The 21,393-nt window shown below is 39.7% G+C and overlaps 1 protein-coding gene across 3 annotated transcripts in view; it reads right to left on the reverse strand.

The window, feature by feature from the left end:
* The window catches only part of COL4A2 (collagen type IV alpha 2 chain), a 145,771-nt gene that overhangs the window by 95,300 nt on the left and 29,078 nt on the right, over window positions 1-21,393 (reverse strand). The window contains exons 1-3 of one of the 3 annotated variants that reach the window (XM_017817327.1): window positions 20,787-20,842; window positions 20,634-20,667; window positions 8,252-8,335 (exon numbers count right to left, since the gene is read on the reverse strand). Coding sequence is in view for 1 of the 3 variants with exons in the window: in XM_017817326.1 (XP_017672815.1) it covers window positions 8,252-8,335 (84 nt within the window). In the remaining 2 variants the exon portion in view is untranslated. Of the gene's footprint in view, window positions 1-8,251; window positions 8,336-20,633; window positions 20,853-21,393 lie in introns of those variants that run through there. The other 2 variants (XM_017817329.1, XM_017817326.1) reach the window with 2 other exon arrangements.

The raw sequence follows: 21,393 nt of genomic DNA on the forward strand, positions 1-21,393 counted from the left end.
ATGGTGGATCCTTAAATGAAGGAGATTGCATCAGCCTGTATAGAAAGGTTTAGGTCAGCCTGCCTTCTCCTCATGACTCCCAGGTACATCTCAGTGAGGCCAGATCTTCCTTGTTGCTACTAAGTTTAATATGGGTAGAGCAGGGAAAGGGAAAAGTAATGCCTATCATCTCTCACACAAGAAGTTATACTAACACAAACTTTCAAGAGCTAACAAATTGCAAGCTCAGGATGCAGGCAGAAGATAAGCATCAGAGCAGAGACCTCTTGGTTTGTTGCAAAGAGAGTGCCAGTTGTGTTATTGCTGATCCCAGAGGCAGGTTTTGCATATGCAGCCCCTGGCCCTAGCAGAAGTCCTGATTTGTTCTCTAGACGAAAGACAGGCTGAGCTGGAGAGAAACAGGTCCACAAGGCCTGTCAGAATGTGGTGGAGCAGTCCAGTTTCTGCTATGGCTCCCCTCACATGGCCACCATCAAAAAAACTCCCACAAAACCTTGATGTTGATCTAATAAGTATTTAGGGGTAGTCAGTCAGAGGGAAGGTGGATAATCAGCTTGGAACAAGGGATCAAATCTCTGATAAACTCAAATCTCTAGTTGATTATTATCTGGTAGAAGTCTTAGTAGTCTGGTACAAGGGAGGGACCAGTGGACAAAATCTATATTATACCACTGGCGAGAGAGCAGAACAGAGATGTCCTAGGGATTAACTCAAGGCAGCTGTGTGAGAGACTGAAGTCCTTGCCAAATCCGTGGAACAAGAGAGACCTGCATAGGAGGAATGGACCAGACTTGTTCCTTACAAAATGGACCAAGGCTGTTACTACTAAGAATTAAAAAGTTCACAGAGAAATAGTTAAACTAGAAACAGGAGAAGACTGACAGCCATGGAGCACCTGGTTCAGACTGAACGAACTTGTGAGTGAGAAACGGCTAATGCTCAATACATTCCTGAGAAGGCAAGGGAGCAAATGAATGGTCAAAAGTTGTTAAATGCTTCTACAGCAATGCTATAAGATCTACATAACAGGATTATGGAACTACACTACTTGGTAATGAATGACAACCCTGATATAACAGGCATCTCATGCTTGTTAAAGGAGGATAATCAGTGGCATACAGAGTTACTATACTAGTCTGTCTGCTTTACAGGAGTGATAGAAAATCACAGCCAGGGCAATGGCACAGTATGTGAAAACTACAACAAAGGGTTACAGAAAAAAAAATACTTGGGGCAGAGGGGCACATTAGGAAATCCTTGTGGGTGGAAATAACAGAAAAGTAGGACTTGGTTTGTATTTAGGATTCCCCTGCTAAAGACATCAATAATTAAATACTTAGTGAAATTAGAGGAGCTGCAAACCTAGGTCAGATAGCAATATTGGCCAATTCCAACTACCAGCATACTGACAGGCACAATGCCTCATCCAGATGTGATAAGGAGGTAAAAGTTTTGGACGCAGCAACTGACTTTTTCTTACAGCAGTAAACCCTTGGACACATAAGACAGGATGCTGCTCTGGGTTTAGTTTCTGTGTTTAGTGCTGCACAGGACCTGCTTTAAGAGGTACTGTTGGGAGAACTGCTCTGCAAGAATTTCACAGTAAAACTGAACTTATTACTGTAGTGTAGTGGGATGGAGTAAGCCAAACAAATACATCACACAGATATCCAATTTCAAGAAGGGGAAATACATAAAAATCACAAAAATAATAAAAGCCTAAAAAAGCAGTCAAAAAGGCAAGAAGCCTAAAGGAACCTGGAGGCTTTTCAAAAACACTGTATTAAAAATCCTGGTAAACTATGTGTCACATATCAAAAAGAAAGTAAGACGGTTCAATAAAAACCCTGCATAGCTCATAAAAAAAGCTAAGGAGGCTATTGTAGGCAAAAGGGTTGGTATTTAAAAAACTGCTGAAACGAACAGGAAAGCCCAAAAGAAACAGATTAAGAGTAAATGGCAACTAGGATTGCTAAAAATGAATGAGAAAATTTTGCAGAAGACAATCAAGCTGACAGTAAAAAGATGTTTAAAGAAAAACAAGAAGTCATCAAGGGAAATAGCAGTACCTGTGATGCCAAGGGCTTATAAGGAGCCCTCAGGGATGATAAGGCCATAGCAGAGACACTTAGTGACTTCTCTGCATAGGTCTTTACTGCTGAAGGTGTTTGAGAAGGTCCCAGATCCAAGTTATTCCTTGAGTCAGATTAACTTCAGGTAAACATAAAGGAAGTAGATAAAATAGGTAAGGCAGGCGTTACTAGGTGAACAGGAGTGGGGGCATTCATCTGTAACTTCTGAAGGAACTCAAGTATGAAACTGCAGAACTGCTGGTCAAAGTGTGTAACTCAACATTACAAACTGCCACTGCACCAGTGGGCTGGTGCCAACCAAGCTTCCATGTGGAAAAGAGGCTCAAGAGGAGACCCTGTGAACTGTGGGCCAGTTTATTTGACTTTCCTGCTTAGCAAGGCAGTAGTGCACCTTAAAGAATACAGTAACTGAGCACAAGGATAAGCATGGTAAAGCAAGCCTTAGTGACTGTAATATATTTGGATTCTCAAGACTATTTTGATAAACTGTTCTTTGTTAGGAAGAAAAGAATAGTACCTGATGGTCATATTTCAAAACGGAGACAACAGCAACAGGTCCTCTCAGATGTGTGCTTTAACTGGTTTTAGCAAAGATTTCATCAGTCATCTGCAGAAGAGACTGAACTGTGAAACATTGGAGTCTGTAGATGATACTAATCTCTCTTAGTTTGTTAAATGTGATGCTGGTGATGAGAAATGAGGAGATCTAGTGATCTCCCATGCTGGGAGATCCAGAAGGCCCCCACTAAACTGGGTGGGCAGATAGGCTTCAGTGTTGGGGAACATCAGGAACGATACTGAGAAGAAAACGATGGGTGTCAATTTGCTTAGCGCATCCATAATCCTGTGTTCCATATACACTTCTGGTCTCTTGCAGAAGAGAGAGTAGAATAAAGGGACTAAAGGTTGGAATGTTGCCTTCAAAAGAGAAAAAGGTGGAGACTTGTCCTTTTGGACAGGAGAAAAATGAGAGGGAATAAAACTGAGAATTACAAAATTAGGGAAGCAGTGAGCAACATAAACACAGAACTGCTCCAAGTCTTACAGTACTAGAAATAGCATGTACTCAGGGAGATTTGCATAGAACAGGTCAGAGAGTGATTTATATAATTTATATAATTTGAGACATGACTGACATAATTTGAGTAGTGAACTCCTTTGTGCCACTAGAGGTTGTGAAGACACACAGTTACAGCAGCTTCAAAAAACGATTAGACAAATTCAGGGAAAACCACAGATACTAAAGGAACATATAAATTGGGTTATCTTGGGTATAAGTGAAATGAACTGCAGAAAGCTGCCAGAACTCTGTGCTCCCCATAAACAGTATCTCTTACTGCCACAGTTGGGAACAGAGTAGTGGGCTACATGTATCACTGGTCCAGTTTGAGAAGATGCTTCTTATGTTCTAATTTTGCATAAAAAAGGGTATATAAAAAGATTTCATCAGATATATCAGCTTACACTAACAAAGAGTTAGAAGGAGCTACTGCCATTATACCATCTTAAAGCCAGTTAATTGTGATGTACAAGAATTACACTAACAGTTGATAAAATTATTTTATTGGATTTAAACATCTCCCAAAGATATAATAACAGAATTTGGGTATTTATGTGTAATATTTTGTTGATGTGGTTTTTTTTTATTTTTTAATTATGATGAAAAACATCTAGATCTAGCCCATGTGTTAAGATTTAAACTTCTATGGAAAATGCTTGTAAGTGAATATCAGACACTAGATTTCCCAACTGTATGGCATCCAAAAGCAGACAGGAGTAATTATAGATGAACTGGTAATAGCTTACCCATGGCCACTGCATTAGCGAAAGCAATATAACAGATATCTGTAAGGGAGTTCTACTGAGCCCTCATGCCAGTCTTGGTTAAAAAGGAATGTTCAGGCATTCCCAAAAATGGCCTTTATGGGGGGAGAAAAAGCTGTCTTTTAATTTCAGTTTCCATTATTCCAGCCCCTTGCAAAAACAATGGCTAAACGGCTTGAGCACTGTCAGACGCTTGACTCAGAAAGTACAAAGAGAGATTTCAAAAGAGTGCATTTTCTCACTCTACAGAAAGATCAAAAAGATTTCCACTCATTTCCACTTTCTATAAAGCCTTATAGGTTGGTTATGAAGTGAGGCTGATTATGAACTTCAATAGGTCAAACAGTTGGCCATTGTACTGAAAGGAGTTATCATTTCCTATGTAAGTGCATTAATGTTTAACAAATTTTAAAGGCACGTATATTGTTCCCTGACCGATATAGAGTCTGCAAAGGACTATAAATATCAAGATTTTAGGAGTTGCAATAAAAATCTAGAGGAAAAAGAAAGAAAACAGATGATTTTAATCTGGGGGGTTTTTTGTTCCTTTAATCCAGTGTTTCTGTTTCATTCAAAACAGAATTTCAATACCGTATCGGTGTTTCCCTTTACTCTTTTCCCTCTTACTCAGGCATCTGGGTACTCCTTACACTATGTTCTCCACATGTAGCATAGGGAAAGGGTGAGTCTGTTGTCTTAGGAGAACAATTTAGGAAAAGTTGTCTTAGAAGAAAATGAGAAGATGAATCTGTCTCATCTTAGGGAGAAGATGAGTCTGTTGTCTTTCCCTTTTCACTCTGTGTCTTCCATTGACGCTTCTACCATGCTTTCTTTACATGTGGATTTGAACACTCCTTCAGGAGCTTCAATTCTCACTGCAACATCACTGAGCTTTTTGCCAGCTGTGAGAAAGGGAGATGAGGCAGAGGGTGATTCCCAAGCTTGGCTCCTGCAGCCCCAGCTCCAACCACCTGCCTAATTGCAAGGTATGGTTAGATAGATTGGATATTCGTAACCAGCTAACAGTAAATACAATGGAAAATAACTAAGCTGCAGTGAAAAAACAAAGGCTAGAGTGTCATTAGAGACTAGGAACAAAAAACCAACTTATGGAGGAAATTCCCTTTACTCTTTCTACTCTGAAGGTGTGAACTCAAAAGCAAGACAAGAGGTGGGAACATGTGTGGCCCAAGAAATATTTGTTCAGAGATTCTTCTCCAAGCAACAGCTCAGCATTTGCTGTGAATTGCAAACATGGTTATCAGGAATGTCCTGATTCTCTAACATTTGAATTGGACCAGTTTTCCTCCTGGGAATGTTTGCAGGTGTTCTCAGAACACTGGGAGCAACTTAGACGAGAAGCAGGAGGTTGCGGGCTAACTGTTGCCTTTGCCTAGCTGCAGAAGCTCCCAGACCACTACAGTGGGCAGATGTCACTTCTGCTGTTTTATTTTTCTGTCCCTACTGGATTTCAGCTGTGTCTGAGCCCAGGAAAAGTTTCAGGGCTGAACCCAGCCAAAATAGGATGGAGGAAAAACTAAAACCACATATCTTTGTCCAGTAGGGCTGCTAAGTGCGTGCATTGATTTTTGCTAAGTTGCCTTTTGTCCCTAGAAACTGCCCGTGTGAAGCACAATTCAACTTTCCTGTGTCTTCATGCCTACACTTATCAGTCCTGAAACAAAAGCAATGTAGACAGAAGCACAGGGCTTCCAGCTGTCCGGCGCCTGGAGACCTGACACAAATCACCAAAACGTGGCTGAATCCTCACGCATCTCAACAGTGCCTCTCTGCCTCTAGCAGAGAGCCCCAGGAGGTATCAGTGGGCATATTTTGCAAAAACCCCTTTCTAAAAAACAAAAGTAATTGGATTAAGACATCTAATAAGCATCTTTACTCAAATGCTCTATCTTAAGACTGCAACTGAGTCAATGACAGCAAATGAAGTAGAAGCACACTTAAATTAAGAGTAGGCATTTCTTCAGACCTTTACTCCTTTCATAGTTTGCAACTGTATTTACCACTTCAATGAATTCTCTTCACTCAACAGCTGCTGATGTGCATTCAGTTGCAGGAATCCAAAGAAAGTGCTTTTATTTGCCTAGTTTTGGGAGACCTGTCCTGAACAGACTGAATTTCCAGGGGACAGTAGGGCTGACAGCAGGCTGCAGACCTTGGCAGCGCTGCTCCCAACTGAGTTCCAGGTGTCCTACAAGTGACAGCTCTGAAGCATCCAAGATGGAGAGTCACTGCAGCAGCAGGCTCTGACAGACTGCTTCAGTCACTCTTACAAGTGCAAACATGCAACATGTCTATTGTGCATGTAATGAGTCACCTCGAACAGAAAACGTGTGTCGTGCCAGATTATACAGAGGTTTTGTGAAAATAAATATTCCCATTGAGGATTAGCATGAGACCAAAAGCTATGCCAAATTTGACTAGACTCTAAAGGCCAATCTTGTTCCTTAAACCAGATGTTTAACAGAGGTTGTGACATCTGAAGAGATCAGCAGACAGAAAATACAGGCAGTGTATGCTAAGTCAGAATGAGATGTATCATTGTACGGAGGTAAAATACAATTTTTCCAGTGTTATAGAATTCTGTAAATCCCTTTTCCCAATACTTCTTCACATCTTGCACAATTAACTACAAGCAGCAAAATATAATTTATATTCTGTATTATACTCCTTTTCTATTTTTGAGTAGCTGTTTAAAGGGAGGCCAGTGTGATTAGTAAGTGGGGTTACTTACTTTCCTGAGATAAATTCAAGAGTGAGAGTGGCAAGCAAGTACATAAAATCTGCCCTCACCTCTCAGTCTAGATGGTAAGTAACTCACAGGGAGCTTCTCGTCAGTGGCACCTGACTGGTTCTCTATTCTGGCAATTTTACATTTTCAGCTTTTCTAACCTATGCAGTTACTTCTGTTTAACTACCTCTTTTTTCTTGCAGACTTGGCAACTTGAAATTTAAGGTTACACAAAAAATATTTCAGTCACAAAAGTTGGTAGTTTTGCAACAGATATTTTCATGAACTCTAGTGAGCATCTTACAGCATCAGGTTTTGACTTTGAGTCAAAATTGGGAAGTGGCAAGAGGCACTTGCCAAACTTCATGTGCTGGATGATGAAGGTAAGGCAGTAACAGCTGGAGGGAGTCCCATGGGAAGCTGCATCTTGGGGTAGAGCTTGTTTGTCCTCAGCTTCATCATTTTGCCATTGAGTTATTGGAATGGAAAGCAGATCATGAGCAGCTCATGGTCAGGGGATGGGAGTATAACCATTACAGTTCTCATGGCATGATAACCTCAGGATCATCTGACTTCCATAGAGACACCAGGACTTCTGCTGTAAACAAGAGTGTTCCTTTCCTCCCACCTACACTGTGACTTTCCTACCACCTCTGTCTCCACTCAGACGTGGAGTCAAGCTTGAGGAATGCAATGGGAATGAGGACTGATGGCCTGCTGCATGGAGGGAAGGCAGAGAACTAAAAAATCTTATGAGGTTTATGATAGCAGAACAACAAGCACATGACCTGCTGCCACATCTCTTGCCTGACCTATTCTTAGAGATGGGTGGATGGAAAAGGCTGAGTCACTGTCTCAGCTGCAGAAGACCAAGCTGTACAGAAGGAGCCTGCCAGCCAGGGCTCCCAGCCATACAGCATAGGAACTGCCCTATTTCTCAGAGCTTTTTGTGGCAGGTGGCTAATCCCCTCCACCCCATCTCCTTTCCTCTGCCTCATTCCTCACTAGTCCTCAAAACAAAGAACAGACTATCAGCCACAATGTAATGCTCGAAGTCCTAAGCAGTTCCCTTCCAGCAGGGATTTCAGGTTTTGCATGCTTTCCTTCTTGCTTTAGTTTCTTCTTGCTTTAGTGGAAATCACATAGAATCACAGAATTGTCGAATCATTTATGTTGGAAAAGCCCTTGAAGATCATCAAATATATGTATCCCATGCATGTATGGGGTATCTTTTCAACAGATAACATTTCATCAGAAAGACTTTAAGAATATTATTGAGTGATTTTGTCCATATTCATTTAGCATATCCATTTAGTGCAGAATCCAATGACGCTATAGAACATAGCATCCCTAAAATTCTGATCTGATCAGCTTGTCATGGCCATCAGGTCCCTGGGCTACATTTCATAACAAAGTATTTCTTCAAATCTACAAGCTTTTGAGAAGGTAAAATGAAACAGTAGGAACTTTTTCCTGAAAAAGAATAATTGTTTTAATAATCTTAGTCTGATGGAAGTCTACCTACAGCAAACAGCATTAAACTGGTACCATCAAGAATGTTTTAAAGGAAAAAAATGTTACTTACACGGCTTCCTTTTTCAGGGAAACACTGACATCCTCCACTGCAGTCTCTGCCTCCACATGGTCCTGTGTAACTCTTCTTTCCACCCTGCAAACCAGAACACACATAAAACGAAAGTTAAAACATATCAGCTAGAATACCTGGCACAGCACAATAAGTTTTGATTAGCAGACTCTCTGGGAACTGCTCAAGCAAAGACCAGGATCAGATCTAGGACTTACAGTTGAAACCTCTTTAATCTATGCTTAGAAGCAGCCATGAGTGGCTTTCCAGTTCTTGGAGATCAGTGTCAAGAAATATAAGGTTACTTCATTCATTTCCTCCACATTTTCAAAACACTACAGATCCACGCTAAGCAGTATCTCACACATTTTTTTGACACATGCAACAGATATGCCATGGAAGTGCAGCTGTTTGGATTCTTTAGGGACACAGACTAAGTCCCAGGTCACAATGCAGTACACCCTTCTATGCATGCTCTAAATCGTCACTGTATTTTGAAATATTTATGGGTGGACATAAAGAAAGGTGTAGATATCATGTTCAAAATCATAAGCCAAACTCCTGCCTTCTCCTCTTCAATGGCTGCCTATTCTGGAGGCACAAAAAACTTTCTAGCAACCAACCACTGTGATTTAGAAGTTAGACCTAGCTTAAGTAGATGGTTCTGGTTACATCTCTTGTGCTTGTCCAGAACTACCTTGGCCTGGGCGGCAAATAAATGGATCACAAAATATGCACCACTCCATGCAAATCCTTGGATGGACTTCAATAGGCAAGTCAGCTCAGATTATACTTAGTAAGTGCCTGCATGAAACACAGCAGCCGCAGGCCTGTTCAGAAACCTGAACAGCAGAGTTACTGTGCATGCTGTGGTATGACTTTTATAACTGTAACTTAATAATTAGGAATACTGTGAAGACCAGCCCTCATCCCACCTAAACCCAGGGTTCTGAATGCTGAAAGTGCCCCACAGTCTAGTAAGTAATCTGGGAAAGGACAAAAGGATTTCTTGTCACTACTTCTGAACATGGCTTGCCCCACAGTGAATAATTAATACAGTCAGAAGAAAAAGAGAGAATGACTGAAGTCCAGTGGCTACTGTAAGCCACGAACACTTATTCAGGGCACTTCGCATGCACTGCTCCTTAGAGCAAGGCAACCCAGCTGTAGGGAACAGAGTCAGGCTCTGTGTCACTTGCTCCCTTCCTGGTAACCTGATTCAAATGGTTCCTTCACTCTTTCTGTCTCCTTCATAGCTTGAGCACACCATCTCATGAAAGGGAGGTGAAAGGGGTACAAACAAGCCTCCAAAACAGGATGGGTGCTCTGAACTGCTATGCTGTTGCTTAAATAGGCAGTGATGCTGCTGTTCCTGCCTCTAGCTCTGACTTAAGGAGGTGAAACACAGAGAGGGACCAATGCTGCCATGCTTAGCATTTTTCTTATGGCTCTAAGCAATCCCCTACTCAACACCTGAGGTTTTTGGGTTATGTTTCTCAGTTATCCACTTCTGTCTTCCCACTACCTGAAAACACAGCTTTGAGATTTGTATTCCTCCCTAGGAGCCAAATGAATAAAAGGTATGGAGCAGGCATCAAGCATTGACAAAGTCCTCCTTTGGTTATATTTGTACAGCAGGCTCTTGATCTTATGACAAGGAGTAATACGAAGTTCCTAAAACACATTCTTATGCTTGCATGAGAATGTTCATGTCTGTATCTTAACTATTTTTATAAATAAAAATACTTTTTTTCAACATTATATTTAATTCTCATGTTTAATGAAAGAGGTAAGGTTTTCATGCTGATAAAAGAGGTCCACAGAACTGAAAACATGCCCTGAGCTATTTAAATGTTAGGTGTTTTATTCAGGAAATTATTTCATGGATGTAACAGTGTTCAATGTCATGTTATGAATTCTGCTTTATTTTTAAGCTATTGTTTAGAGGAAATAATAAACCAAGGCAGTTTTATAAACTCCAGCAGCTTGCTATGGTTGGTCCATTTTTTAATTAAATATTTGGATGGTCACAAATTCACTATCTCTGTGGGGTTTTTCTCTTATTAAATTATTTGCAGATGAAATTTGCATCTTTTTCTCAGTATCCTTAATTTTAGAAAGTTTCCCCCTCGGTTCCCTTTCAGAAATTAGGAATAGTTCTATTAATTTTTATGAATGCCATGCAGATGTATGGCCTGTGTTAACATATTCCTCTGCAGGATGGAGGTGTCCATTAAAGAGCAGTGTGCTAAGTAGTTTTGCCATTGATAACAGTCAATTTTGAACTTCCAGAGATCTTTTTTTAACTTTTAGAGATTTGTTTTTGTTGGTGCTGTAAATAACAGTATATCCCAGCCTAACAGTAACAGACAGATACAGTAATTTGATCATGTGAGTTTTCAATTTTGCCTACTCAGAAAAAAAACAAAGAGAACAATAAGTTTATTTCTCTTTTTTTAATTAGCAGAGTGACTCTAAATTTGGTAAAATGTTGCTAAGGAGAAAATAGAGCATGAATCAGAACTATGGGAAGATATTTGTGCACTCGTAAAAAAAAAGGAGGCTGCTAATGCTTATTTCAAATGGAAGTTCAAGGTCTATTGTTTGTCTACCCACCATACAACATTTTAATTTGCATGCTGTAACAATACCAGTAGCTAATGTGGGGACACAATTGTTTTCTTCCACAATTTTAGGAAGCTTTTTTTTATTTATTATTTTCTCATTTTGTATCCTTTTATGCACATAGATTCTTCAGATAATGAAAATAAAAATCTGGAAGATTCTCCAAAGGTAGGGAACATAATGGGAACACATTTGAGACCAGAATCAATATACCTCTTCTGGATTATACTTGAGCTTTCCTTATTATATAATCTCCACTTCTTTACTTTTTGACTGCAAATGGAATGACTCTGGGAGCTTTTTGTCACAGGTACCATTTTCTGTTATCTTCCACTATCTATGAATGCTTATCCTCTCTCGAAGGATATGATCATGGCATAATTTTTAATCTTACATTACTGGGAAGTTACAGTATCAAACATTATGACTTATAAGCTTGTTAATGTTAAAAAATAAATGTGTTTAGGATTCTTCTAAAACTTTGTCAAAAACAATTATACTCATGGGCACACGATCAAGATGAAGGGAAACTAAATGGACATATATCAGTCAATAATTAGACTGCAAAAAACACAGTTTAAAAGTTAGTGGTGGACAACGCAATTTTAAAGTTTTACAACTATTTATGTCTTGAGGAAATTAGATTTCTGGGAACATAACACCAGTGGTGACAACTCTAAGCAGTTATTTTGATTTGAGCAGGAGAAGCCTTTTTGGTCAGTGGAGACAACAGTAAAACCTAGGATACAATGCACCCCATCCTAATACTGGCATTTAAACCAATTGACTGCACTTCTCCCAGAAAGTACCTTCTGCTTTCTCTCAACCGTAAAGGTGGGTGGAGGTGACCAGCTTACATCCAGCTATCCACCCCCTGCAAAAGTGTAAGAACGGGGAGACGAATCTCCTGATTTGTACAATATGCAGTTAAATGAAGAAAAGTGTGCTTGTGCCAGAATGATATTTTAGGATAAAGCTGTCTGCTGAGAAAACTCTCAATTTCTGATTTTTCTCATGTTTCGGATGATGCCTAATTCCTCTAATCTCTAAAAGGTCCAGAGTCTAGGCAGAGTCTAGAAATGGGGTTTACAGAATCTAATTTAAGGTTTATGCAATATAGGCTCAATATGTCAGACCATTCAGAGAATCTCATCAGGTCTCCTTCAGACATTTGAGCTAAATCTCATCATAGAAGGCTAAGGTGTTTAGAAATGCAGCATAGGATAATTGGTTGTCTGTCTTGTTTAGCCAACTGTAATGGTAATACTGTATTGAGAAAAAAATGTCAGGGTAATAGTGTCAGAAACACCAACTTTTGAGTGTAAAAAAATTTGGACCAATGATGAAAAAGAAACTAAGAGCAGGTTGTATATTTGGGAGGAATGTAGGCAGGGAAACCAACATCCAAAGGTGGTAAAAACACAGAAAAGAGAAAACAGAGGTCTCCTGACCAGGCATGTCCCTGAAAGGCTTGCTGTGGGAGGGTGGGTTAAGAAGGCATAAACTTGTAAGGGAGGATATGCTTACACCTGAATACCAACTGCAGGAGGAAAGGAAATAGAATTGTAACTCAATTTGAGTAATTTATTGCTTTTGAGTAATTTATCAGTTTTGTTTATAGTGATTTTGTACAAATACTAATACAAACAAAATACAGAATTCTAATTCAGTGTTTCTTACAGTGATGTAGTGGTGAATTAATATAACAGTGATGTGTTACTTTGCCAATTAAAGAATTATTAGGTTCTTAGAGAGAGGTGTTTTCTTTAATCAGCAAATCATAAGTTATGTCTAAAAACTCCAGTCTAAAGGGGGAGAGTTGGATTTGTGGAGTAAGACCCCTTTAAAAAGCTTTCACTTCATCCTGGAGGCACCAAAATATCTTGCCCATCTCCTCCTCTTGCTGGCAGAAGTTTTGCTTCTGGTCACACATACGCATATGTGTTGACCCAGCCATGTGGATTCCAGTTTCAACTTGCTCTGGGTTCTGAAAACCAGGCAGAAACTACCACACATGAAGGGTTCAAGACAGACACCCTGCTCTTTGGGCAAGTGGCACAGAACTGCTTACATCCACAGTGTTCAAAGCTAAGCATTTCTAGAGCTGGCTTACCTGGTGGAGACCAGGTCAGAGGAGTCCAGAACAGATGAATATTTGCAAGTCACTCCCTGTCCTCTTTTATCTACTAGCTTAGCTATCTCCACAGGGGCCCAGCTCACAGACACTGACATACTGGAAAATGTGGTTACAGATCCTTTATTTTTAAAATAGAGCTGGAGAAGATGATGGAGTAGCAGAAAACTGAGAGAAGCAGCTTTACTCAAGTCCATTCACTGCACACAACAGCACAACATTCAGCACAGACTCTCAGGAAATGGGAGAACTAAATGCAGATCTCTGATGGAGAAAATCAAACAAACACATACACGTAGGAAAGCTTTAACCAGAAGGCTGTGAACCAGACCAGAATGGATGGAGAAAGGGAATGAGGAAAGTAATTTAATAGAAAGGGAGAGGAGAGACTTTTCTGACTCTCTTTTTAACATCATTGGGTCACTGTGCTGGGATGAATATATTTATCACGTTCAAGGAACGTGAACACTACTTAAACACAAGCAAGAGAAAACATGTAAGTAACTGCCACCTATGTTTGTAAAGCTTGTATATTTGCCTAGTGTAAATACTTTCGCATTTTTATGTATGTGAATAGCAAGCATAAAATATGGTGTCCCAACACAAAATCTTTTTTGCCCTCTTGTTTCCTCATAATTTTTTTTGTCCCCAAACAATATTATTTCTGTACTTATGTTGACCTTCAGCCAACAACAGACGACTTAAATGCAGTCTCCTTCAGTCAAACTCTTAAAAAACCCAGAAATATACATGTAGTTTTCTTTAAAGTTTTCCACACATTAATGATTTATTTGTTGCTAATCTTGGCCATGCTTGAGTAATTGTCGTCTGTGTGTGCCCATTCAAGTACCTTCACTTCAAGGATTGGTATACTAGGAAAGAACAAAGGCAATCAGAGGAGAGGCCTCAAAGTACAGTTCTATGAGTACAGAAAGACCAGGAAATATAAGCCATTTCCTCACATACAGCTAAAAAAAAATTACGGAAATTATAATCAAAATATTGCAACTTAGAATCAAAGACTCTGCACACCGACATCTTCTTTGATAAAGTTTTTTAGGGTGCAACTGTACATTAACGTCTGTCCTGACAAGCCCCATTCTGTTCACCAAGACAAGTTTTAGAAGGTCTGGGAGCTTGCTGAACACAAACTGAACTATGATCTGGGGGTGCTGACATACTGCATGCTTCTGCAGTGGGGCAGTGTACAGCACATTCGAACAGCACATTCTTATGCTTCACGTGAGACTTCAGCCTGGAAGTCCCAAGGGAATTCTTGGCATGCCTGCGAGGCAGCCAGCCCTCTGTGTCACCGCCAGGGAAACCAGACTGGCCCACACCTCCAGTATGAACCTCTGCTTCCACATTTGACCTTCAGCTGTTGAAATGGACATTATTTTCAAATTCAGTTTATATAGCCCTGACTTAGAAACATTAATTTTTGCTTCCTTCAAAAGAAAGAAGAAAAAAATAAAGTAGGAGTATGACAGAGTAGTCCTGTTGTTAATGAACCAGACAGAGAAGAACTTCATTGGATTCAAATGTGACAGCACAGTTGTATTTACTCAAAACCAACATTTTACTCCTTAGAGTAGAAAACATTTGTTGACTGTTGCCAAACTTACTTCTCTAAAAACATGTAAAAAAAAAACCCCTTCAAAACAAGTATGGAGAACACTGTCAGTGGAGGAGGCCTGGATTGCCCAGTAACAGGCTTGGTCTGTCCTCAGAGTTACAATGTCAAAGATGGAACCAGACATCAAAAACCACCTGCCCACAGTCCAGCAGCTACTAGCACTGGACAGTAAGATCCCTGTGAAGACCTTAACTGTCAAGGGAAAGGGAGAGATAAATTGGCACAGTCAGAGAGAAAGGAAAAGATGTGGGTGTGGATGCTCTCTCCAACTGTTCTGAGAATTATTTCACTAAGAACTAATTCTTTCTTTCATATTTGAATGGGAGCCAGGACCTTTTCTAGACTGGATGCATGGCAATTGGAATAATTCAGCATGTGACCTCAAAATCTTCTGAATGTTTACACTTCCCATCAAAAGTAGGGGGAGCCATATATTTACATATCCTTCAATGAAAAAAAACACTGGAGGAGGAAACTGGCCTCAGGAGGAACATGAAGAGACTTACCTCCAGCTGTATGATGAGAGCTGGTCTCCTAACCACTGCCTAATGGAGCCTTACCAATGCAATGAGTAGAGCAATACTTGTGGCAATCAATTATGTATTATCAGCTGATGTGGAGTTTCACATGTTGTCTTCCTCTTGTGATGGAGTATACAGAGAAAACCAGGAGGCAAGATGCCAAAAAAGCAAGTGGTTTGTTTCGGTTCTGTGTCCTAATGGGCATGAGAATGTCAACAGAAAAGGAGTATTGAAAAGTACTACTGTTCCCAGGGACTGGGATGCCTGTGTTTGATGTTTAGGGTGACGGAAGGAAGGGCAAGAGAATATGAAGTCTCTGATACTAAGAAGACCCAAATAGACAGAAACTTGTCTTGTCAAGTATATCTCAATAAGTATGTTTGAGCCAGCAATGGCAAACATGAATTCTGTATTTCTCAGAAGTGAAGCTATAAAAGACTTTCCTCTTATAGACTGGCTTGTGACTCTTGATTATATGAATCTTCTGGCACACAGCCTTGGTTTGAAGGCTGCATAGTTTCACTTCAAAGTGAAACTTCACGGCTCCACATGTTCTCTTTATTTGAGGTACTAATTTATCATCCCTTCTTCAAATTAAAAAGTTCTCTTGTTGCAGTCCAGAGACACTGCCTTGGAAAAATGGCAGAAGCCAGACAGGATACAGTGTGAACTTATTCTTCACATTTTCATAGAAGCATTTCCAATTTTATGGCTTTCATCCAAACACATATTTATCCCCAAAACCAGAAGGAATCCAGAAGGAGCTGCTGTGATATAGTAGGTATTCCAAAAAAACCCCAAAAAAGTATGATCTCTAGGAGGCTGAGTCAGAGTAATTAAACCTGCCTTAATATAAAGCATAGATAACTGTCCAGGAGTCTTGCCCACCTGCCCAATGTGAGTTTGTTTGCCAACAGCACACTTCCAAGCAAGCGGTGTATGCTGTGACATCATTTTCTGTTAAGAAGTCAGTGAATGGCAGTCTCATATTTTACAGGTAATGAAGTTGGATTCATCTGTATTTTGCCTTTTTTCCCCCTCATAGAGATGATTATATGTTATCCTAAGAAAGAGACTAGAATATAAGATGGGAAAAATCTGTTAAACACTTTACAATGTCAAACAGTAAGAAGTAGACACCACTCCTCCTTATTTTTGAATAATCTGTAATGCCATGGGAAAGTGAATCTTAAAAAACAGCCACAGGTCTCTGCATGAAAGTGCTCCAGCTTTCAGGAGCTAATGAAAAAGGGTTAAGATGCAGAAGGCTTTTCCTAGAACAAAACTGCATCCAGAAAAGGAAGAAAAATGTCATCTGGCACTTCTCTATTTGAGACAGGTAACTTATCTGCCTAAAGAAATAAAAAATTTTGTCTTAGTCATCAAATAAGGCTTGAATATGTGCTAGAAAGAGAGAGGTGATGCTGCAGGCAAACTAAGCTCTTGGAAGAGTGTGCAGCCATGGTTAAAAATACCTCCTTCATCTTACAAAGGGGCAAATATTACACAGACATTAACTTATACCTGTGGCCCACAGTGATTACAGAAGGACAACAAAACTGTTGCTCAGTTTTACCGAGACCAGAATTGGGTTTACTTGCAGAAAAAAACCCTACAGATATAAGCCCAGTAAGACTTTGCTGTGCTGCTCCCCTTCTGCCCGCCCTCCTCAGGTGAGAGAGGGACAAAGGTACAGGCAATGAGTTGAGTGAGTTTTTAGCTAAATCTGAGAGAAAGGTAAAGGATGCAGCAGTAGCTAAAGTAAAATCTGGATTGGTAAATTAAAATTTGTTTTGATATCTTGTTAACTTGATTCCATCTTTGTAAATGCATGCTTTTAGAGATGCATATTATTTTAGTCTATTACCTTTTCTTATGAGACAACAGACTCTATTAACATTTAACATGGCATTCCTCATCTAAAAGGGTGGTGGTCTTTAGAGCAACAGTGCTGTGATACCTTAACATGAGTCCTTATTCCCAGCTACCCATCCCTAGAAATTAAATGTATCTCCACAAAAGCTACGTGAGTGGTTTTAAAAAGCAGTACTACAGGAGTCAGAAGTAGTGTTTTCTAGTTATCAGCAATGAATAAAGTCCTCTGACTTGCCAAAGTAGATGTAATCACTTGCCAGGGAATCCGTGATGCTGTTTCTCTTTTAATTTTTATTCTCTTATTTTATTTATGTAAACTGCTGCGCATTTTGTATTTGATCTGCACAAGGCTTATGCAAGGTGTGATTTAGTGGACAGTGTTATCATCTCATATGCGCAGTTATACTGCACAGTGGATCAAGAATATTTTCCATAAAGGAATGAGGTCAAAGACACTATCAATCCTCAATCTGAATTTGGCTGTTGTCCAGTATCTTATATTACTGGAATAAAATCTCCTTTCCCATCCCTAAAAACAGAAAGACATTTGTTCACATACTAGTAGCATAATAATGAAACACAGCATCCACTCATTAAAGTAGCAATTTCTATATTTAACTACTTCTGGTTTCCGAAGTCTAGTCATTTTCAGTTCTGGAAAGACATCCAAATAATGATATCATTTGCTTGAAACAATAGAAAGTCTGGATACTAGTCTATATATGGAGATATTTTTTTTTACTCTATTTATAAACCACGCCAGTTATTTGACCTGTCTAGTTTACTCACCTACGTAAATTGGCAGACGCAGGAAACTTACTTAAGAACATATTATTCTTAGTGATTGGTAAATCTTAAAAGTTGCTAAATCATACTTCAGATAGGCATCCAGTATTTCTGAAAAGTCATCTGCACCTATTACACTAAGAACAAACCAGCCTGCAAATGTAGGAAAGATTTTTGCTTTTGAACCAGCAGCAATGTAATTGCACTAGCCCTGCTCGTGAGGAAGGGACTGACAGAAACCAGTTGTACAGCTGTTTGCATGGCTGCAGTATCTATATTTGTTCACTGCAGTGTGATGGTGCCATGGTTTCCCCAAATGTGAGCATAACCACTGAAATTTTATTCCTGTTTCATGTTTTTTGTAATTACTTAAAAATGATTGTGTATGAACTGCTTTTATCAACTGAATTAGTTACTTTGTTTTCCTCTGATAACTTTACAGACATAACCTGCTGATCTGGTTTTACTTCAGAGATCCTGGGAGGGTTCTTTTTTCCCTTGGGAGGGATGAGGTTGGTGACAGTTTTTAATGGCCTTTTTTAATCTTGTGCCTGTAGAATCAAATATAGCAGCGAAATAAAGAGAGCTGAATATAAGTTCTTCCTGCAGAATAATTTAAATTGCAATTAGAAATATAATGAAGAACTGTAAGTAAGGAATTACCCCTTAGACCATGATTTGAAAGGAATGGATTTGCACAGTGACAGCACAGATTGACTGATACTGCTTTTATCATACATGCTGAAGGGCAAGTCCAGTCCAGTACAATGCTTACAGCCCTGACTCAGTTTTCAGAGTTGCCTGTTAGACAAATGACTCTAGTGGAAATATTAAATGTGGAAATTTGCTATGCAGTTTTTCAGAACTTCTTCTTGGGACTGGACTGGTATTTCCTTAAAAGTGAGAAGAATGGGTAAGAGATTTGAAACAAACTGGAGAAAGAACTGCATTTGATCATGGAAATGTTTATTGCTAACTGCTTGGTCAGATGCAACACCCACTATTTCCTTTCTATTTCAGTCAAGAAAAAGCCCATGAGAACTAGCTTTCTTACTGACCCATTTCACTTTTCACTTTAGATTTCAAAACCTAATCTCTTCCCTGAAGCTGCCTTCTCTCTGCTCTGAGTTGATTAGTGTTGCCACTGGTAAAAGCCTTGGGTAAAGGTATAGCAGATAAAGAAGGTACAGTAGAGGATCTAACATATCAGGACTATATAAAGGTATCTGTGAAAGTTTTACTATTTGCAATGGAGTCAAGGAAGGTAATCTAAAATATAGAAGTATTCAGTAAAAGACCAATATCTTTCTTGTGGATATAAAAACTGATAGTAAACTATCGGTGATAATCTCTTCTCATATACTTCTGATTAGGAAAATGTCTTAATATGTTTTCTTGTGTGAGAAAAGAAAGGACCTGCAAAAGATCTTTTTTCTTTTTTTTTTTTAAGATGTCCCAATGCATGTTAAGACCACCAAAAAAAGTCAAACAGAAGAAGCATTATAATTCCTACTCATAAAACTCACACGATATATTTCAATTCCTACTTCTACCAAAAAGCTCTTTTAATTACTTACCTATCAGGGGAAAAAAATCTATAACTCAATATAGTGTATTTGTATCTGTAGATTACAAAATCTGAAACCTAGAATGGCTGAATTAAGATATCCTGTACCCTAAAAAAATAAATGACAGTTTTTTCACTGGATGTTTCTTCATCCGTCATATCTGCTTCCCCATAAATTTCATGGAAGGAGTGGGAAGGTTTTTTTTGGGCGGGGAGGTTCCATTTAATTCAAAATATCCCTTTGACTATACAAGAATATTACCACAGCTATACCATAAAACAATGGTTCAAGAGACAATAATGCAGAATTTACATTTATTTATCTAGAATAAAAAAAAAGGATTCATCTTTCCCATATGTGCCACTGACTTTAGACTTAAAACCTGCTTGGATTCAGTTTGGCAGCTGGGCTGATTTCTGCAATGTTGCAGAACTGAGTTAAATGCACTTTTCCATAGTTATATGATGAGTCATTAGTTCGGCTTGGTCTAGGACCCAGGACCTTCCCGGTTCCCAGTTCATTTCCCTAAATAACAGACAAACACTGTCTGCATTGCTGCAACTAGTCTTGTGGCTCAGTCTCCACACCAAAAATGCTCTTATCACAGAACAAACAACTAACATTATAAACAACCAAATATCAAGTTTCTTTAAACTGACTTGAGGGATGTTATTTGGCTTCTCTTCCACATCCTTTTTCACTACATGATTGTCTTTTGGTGAACAGATGTACAAAAATCCAGAAATGCTCATGCCTTGGCAGTAGACAATAGAAAGTAGACAAGAATAATGCAAGGAGCACACCTACAATTCACTGTATCAGAAAGGATATGGGCTAGACTCTCAGAAGTGGTGGAACAAACCCTGCAGTGCTCATCAAGCTCAAAGGTCTTAGCAACTGGTAACTGACGCTTTATTCAGAATACGTTTCTTGTATACTGTGTACACCCCACCTAACTCAGGAACAATAGCCCTAAATTTGAAATCCGACAGAGGTTAGCAGAAGACTGGATGTGTGTATTCAGCTTTGCCATATGCGGCTTTCCGTGGAACTCCTCATAGGTGATGTTAGCTCAAAATACTGATTTTCAGAAAGAATGCCAAAAGCCTGAGAATGGATCTTACAAATACTTTGACAGAAATGGTGTGCAAATAACCTAGGACTATAATGCCCATGTTCAAGGAATATAATATTGCTAAAAAAATAATACCCCCCCAAGCTCTGTTTCCTTGCTTACCTTCTTGAAACTTCAGTGATTGTATCTCATGACCCTGTTTGGAAGAGATCTGCTAATTAGAGACCACTAATGAGACTGTTGATGTTCTCGGTAGGTACCACCTTATTATGGCAGTGGTCTGGCCTCCTGTTAGAGACCAGATTTGTATCTTACTGAGTTGTTTGACTGATGGGTCAAATCAACCATCTTCTCTGTGTGTTGTGTGTGGGGGAAGGGCTAGGCCGAGGCCTGCAGGCAATGGCCAGGCCTGTCTGCAGGGCAAGGCCTGCGGCCAGCGTGGACCCGCAGTCGGAAGGCACATGGCACACGGCACATGGCACATGGCACGGGGACCACGCGGGACACCCACCTGGTAGCCCGCCCATACTGGAGCCCATACTGGAGCCTCTGACTGGCTATGGCCCCCCTCACTTTGGCCAGGGGGACAGTGAGGGGTCAGTGACCCCAATGTCCCTCCTGGAAGGCACGGCCACAGTAGCCAACGTCTATAAAAGAGGTGCACACATAGGCTCCATCTTAGTTTGGCCTTCTGTCTCTGGACCAGCAAACCTGTGACCTCTTGGCAGTAATTATTTCTCTCCCTCTCTTTCTTTTTTTACTCCTCTCTTTTCTTCCTTTACTCTTTTCTTCCTCTTGTGGCAAACTTAAAACCGATTGAATGGTATTTCACTTAAGTTGTGGTATTTCACTTAAGTTTTGGGCTGGTGTTTGCTAAGTGCAACGAAGGTTCCCTACTCCACAACAATGCCTGCTGCCTAGT

This window comes from Lepidothrix coronata, unplaced genomic scaffold, assembly GCF_001604755.1.
Source record: "Lepidothrix coronata isolate B3197 unplaced genomic scaffold, Lepidothrix_coronata-1.0 Scaffold60, whole genome shotgun sequence".
In the NCBI taxonomy this organism is placed as follows: Eukaryota; Metazoa; Chordata; class Aves; order Passeriformes; family Pipridae; genus Lepidothrix; species Lepidothrix coronata.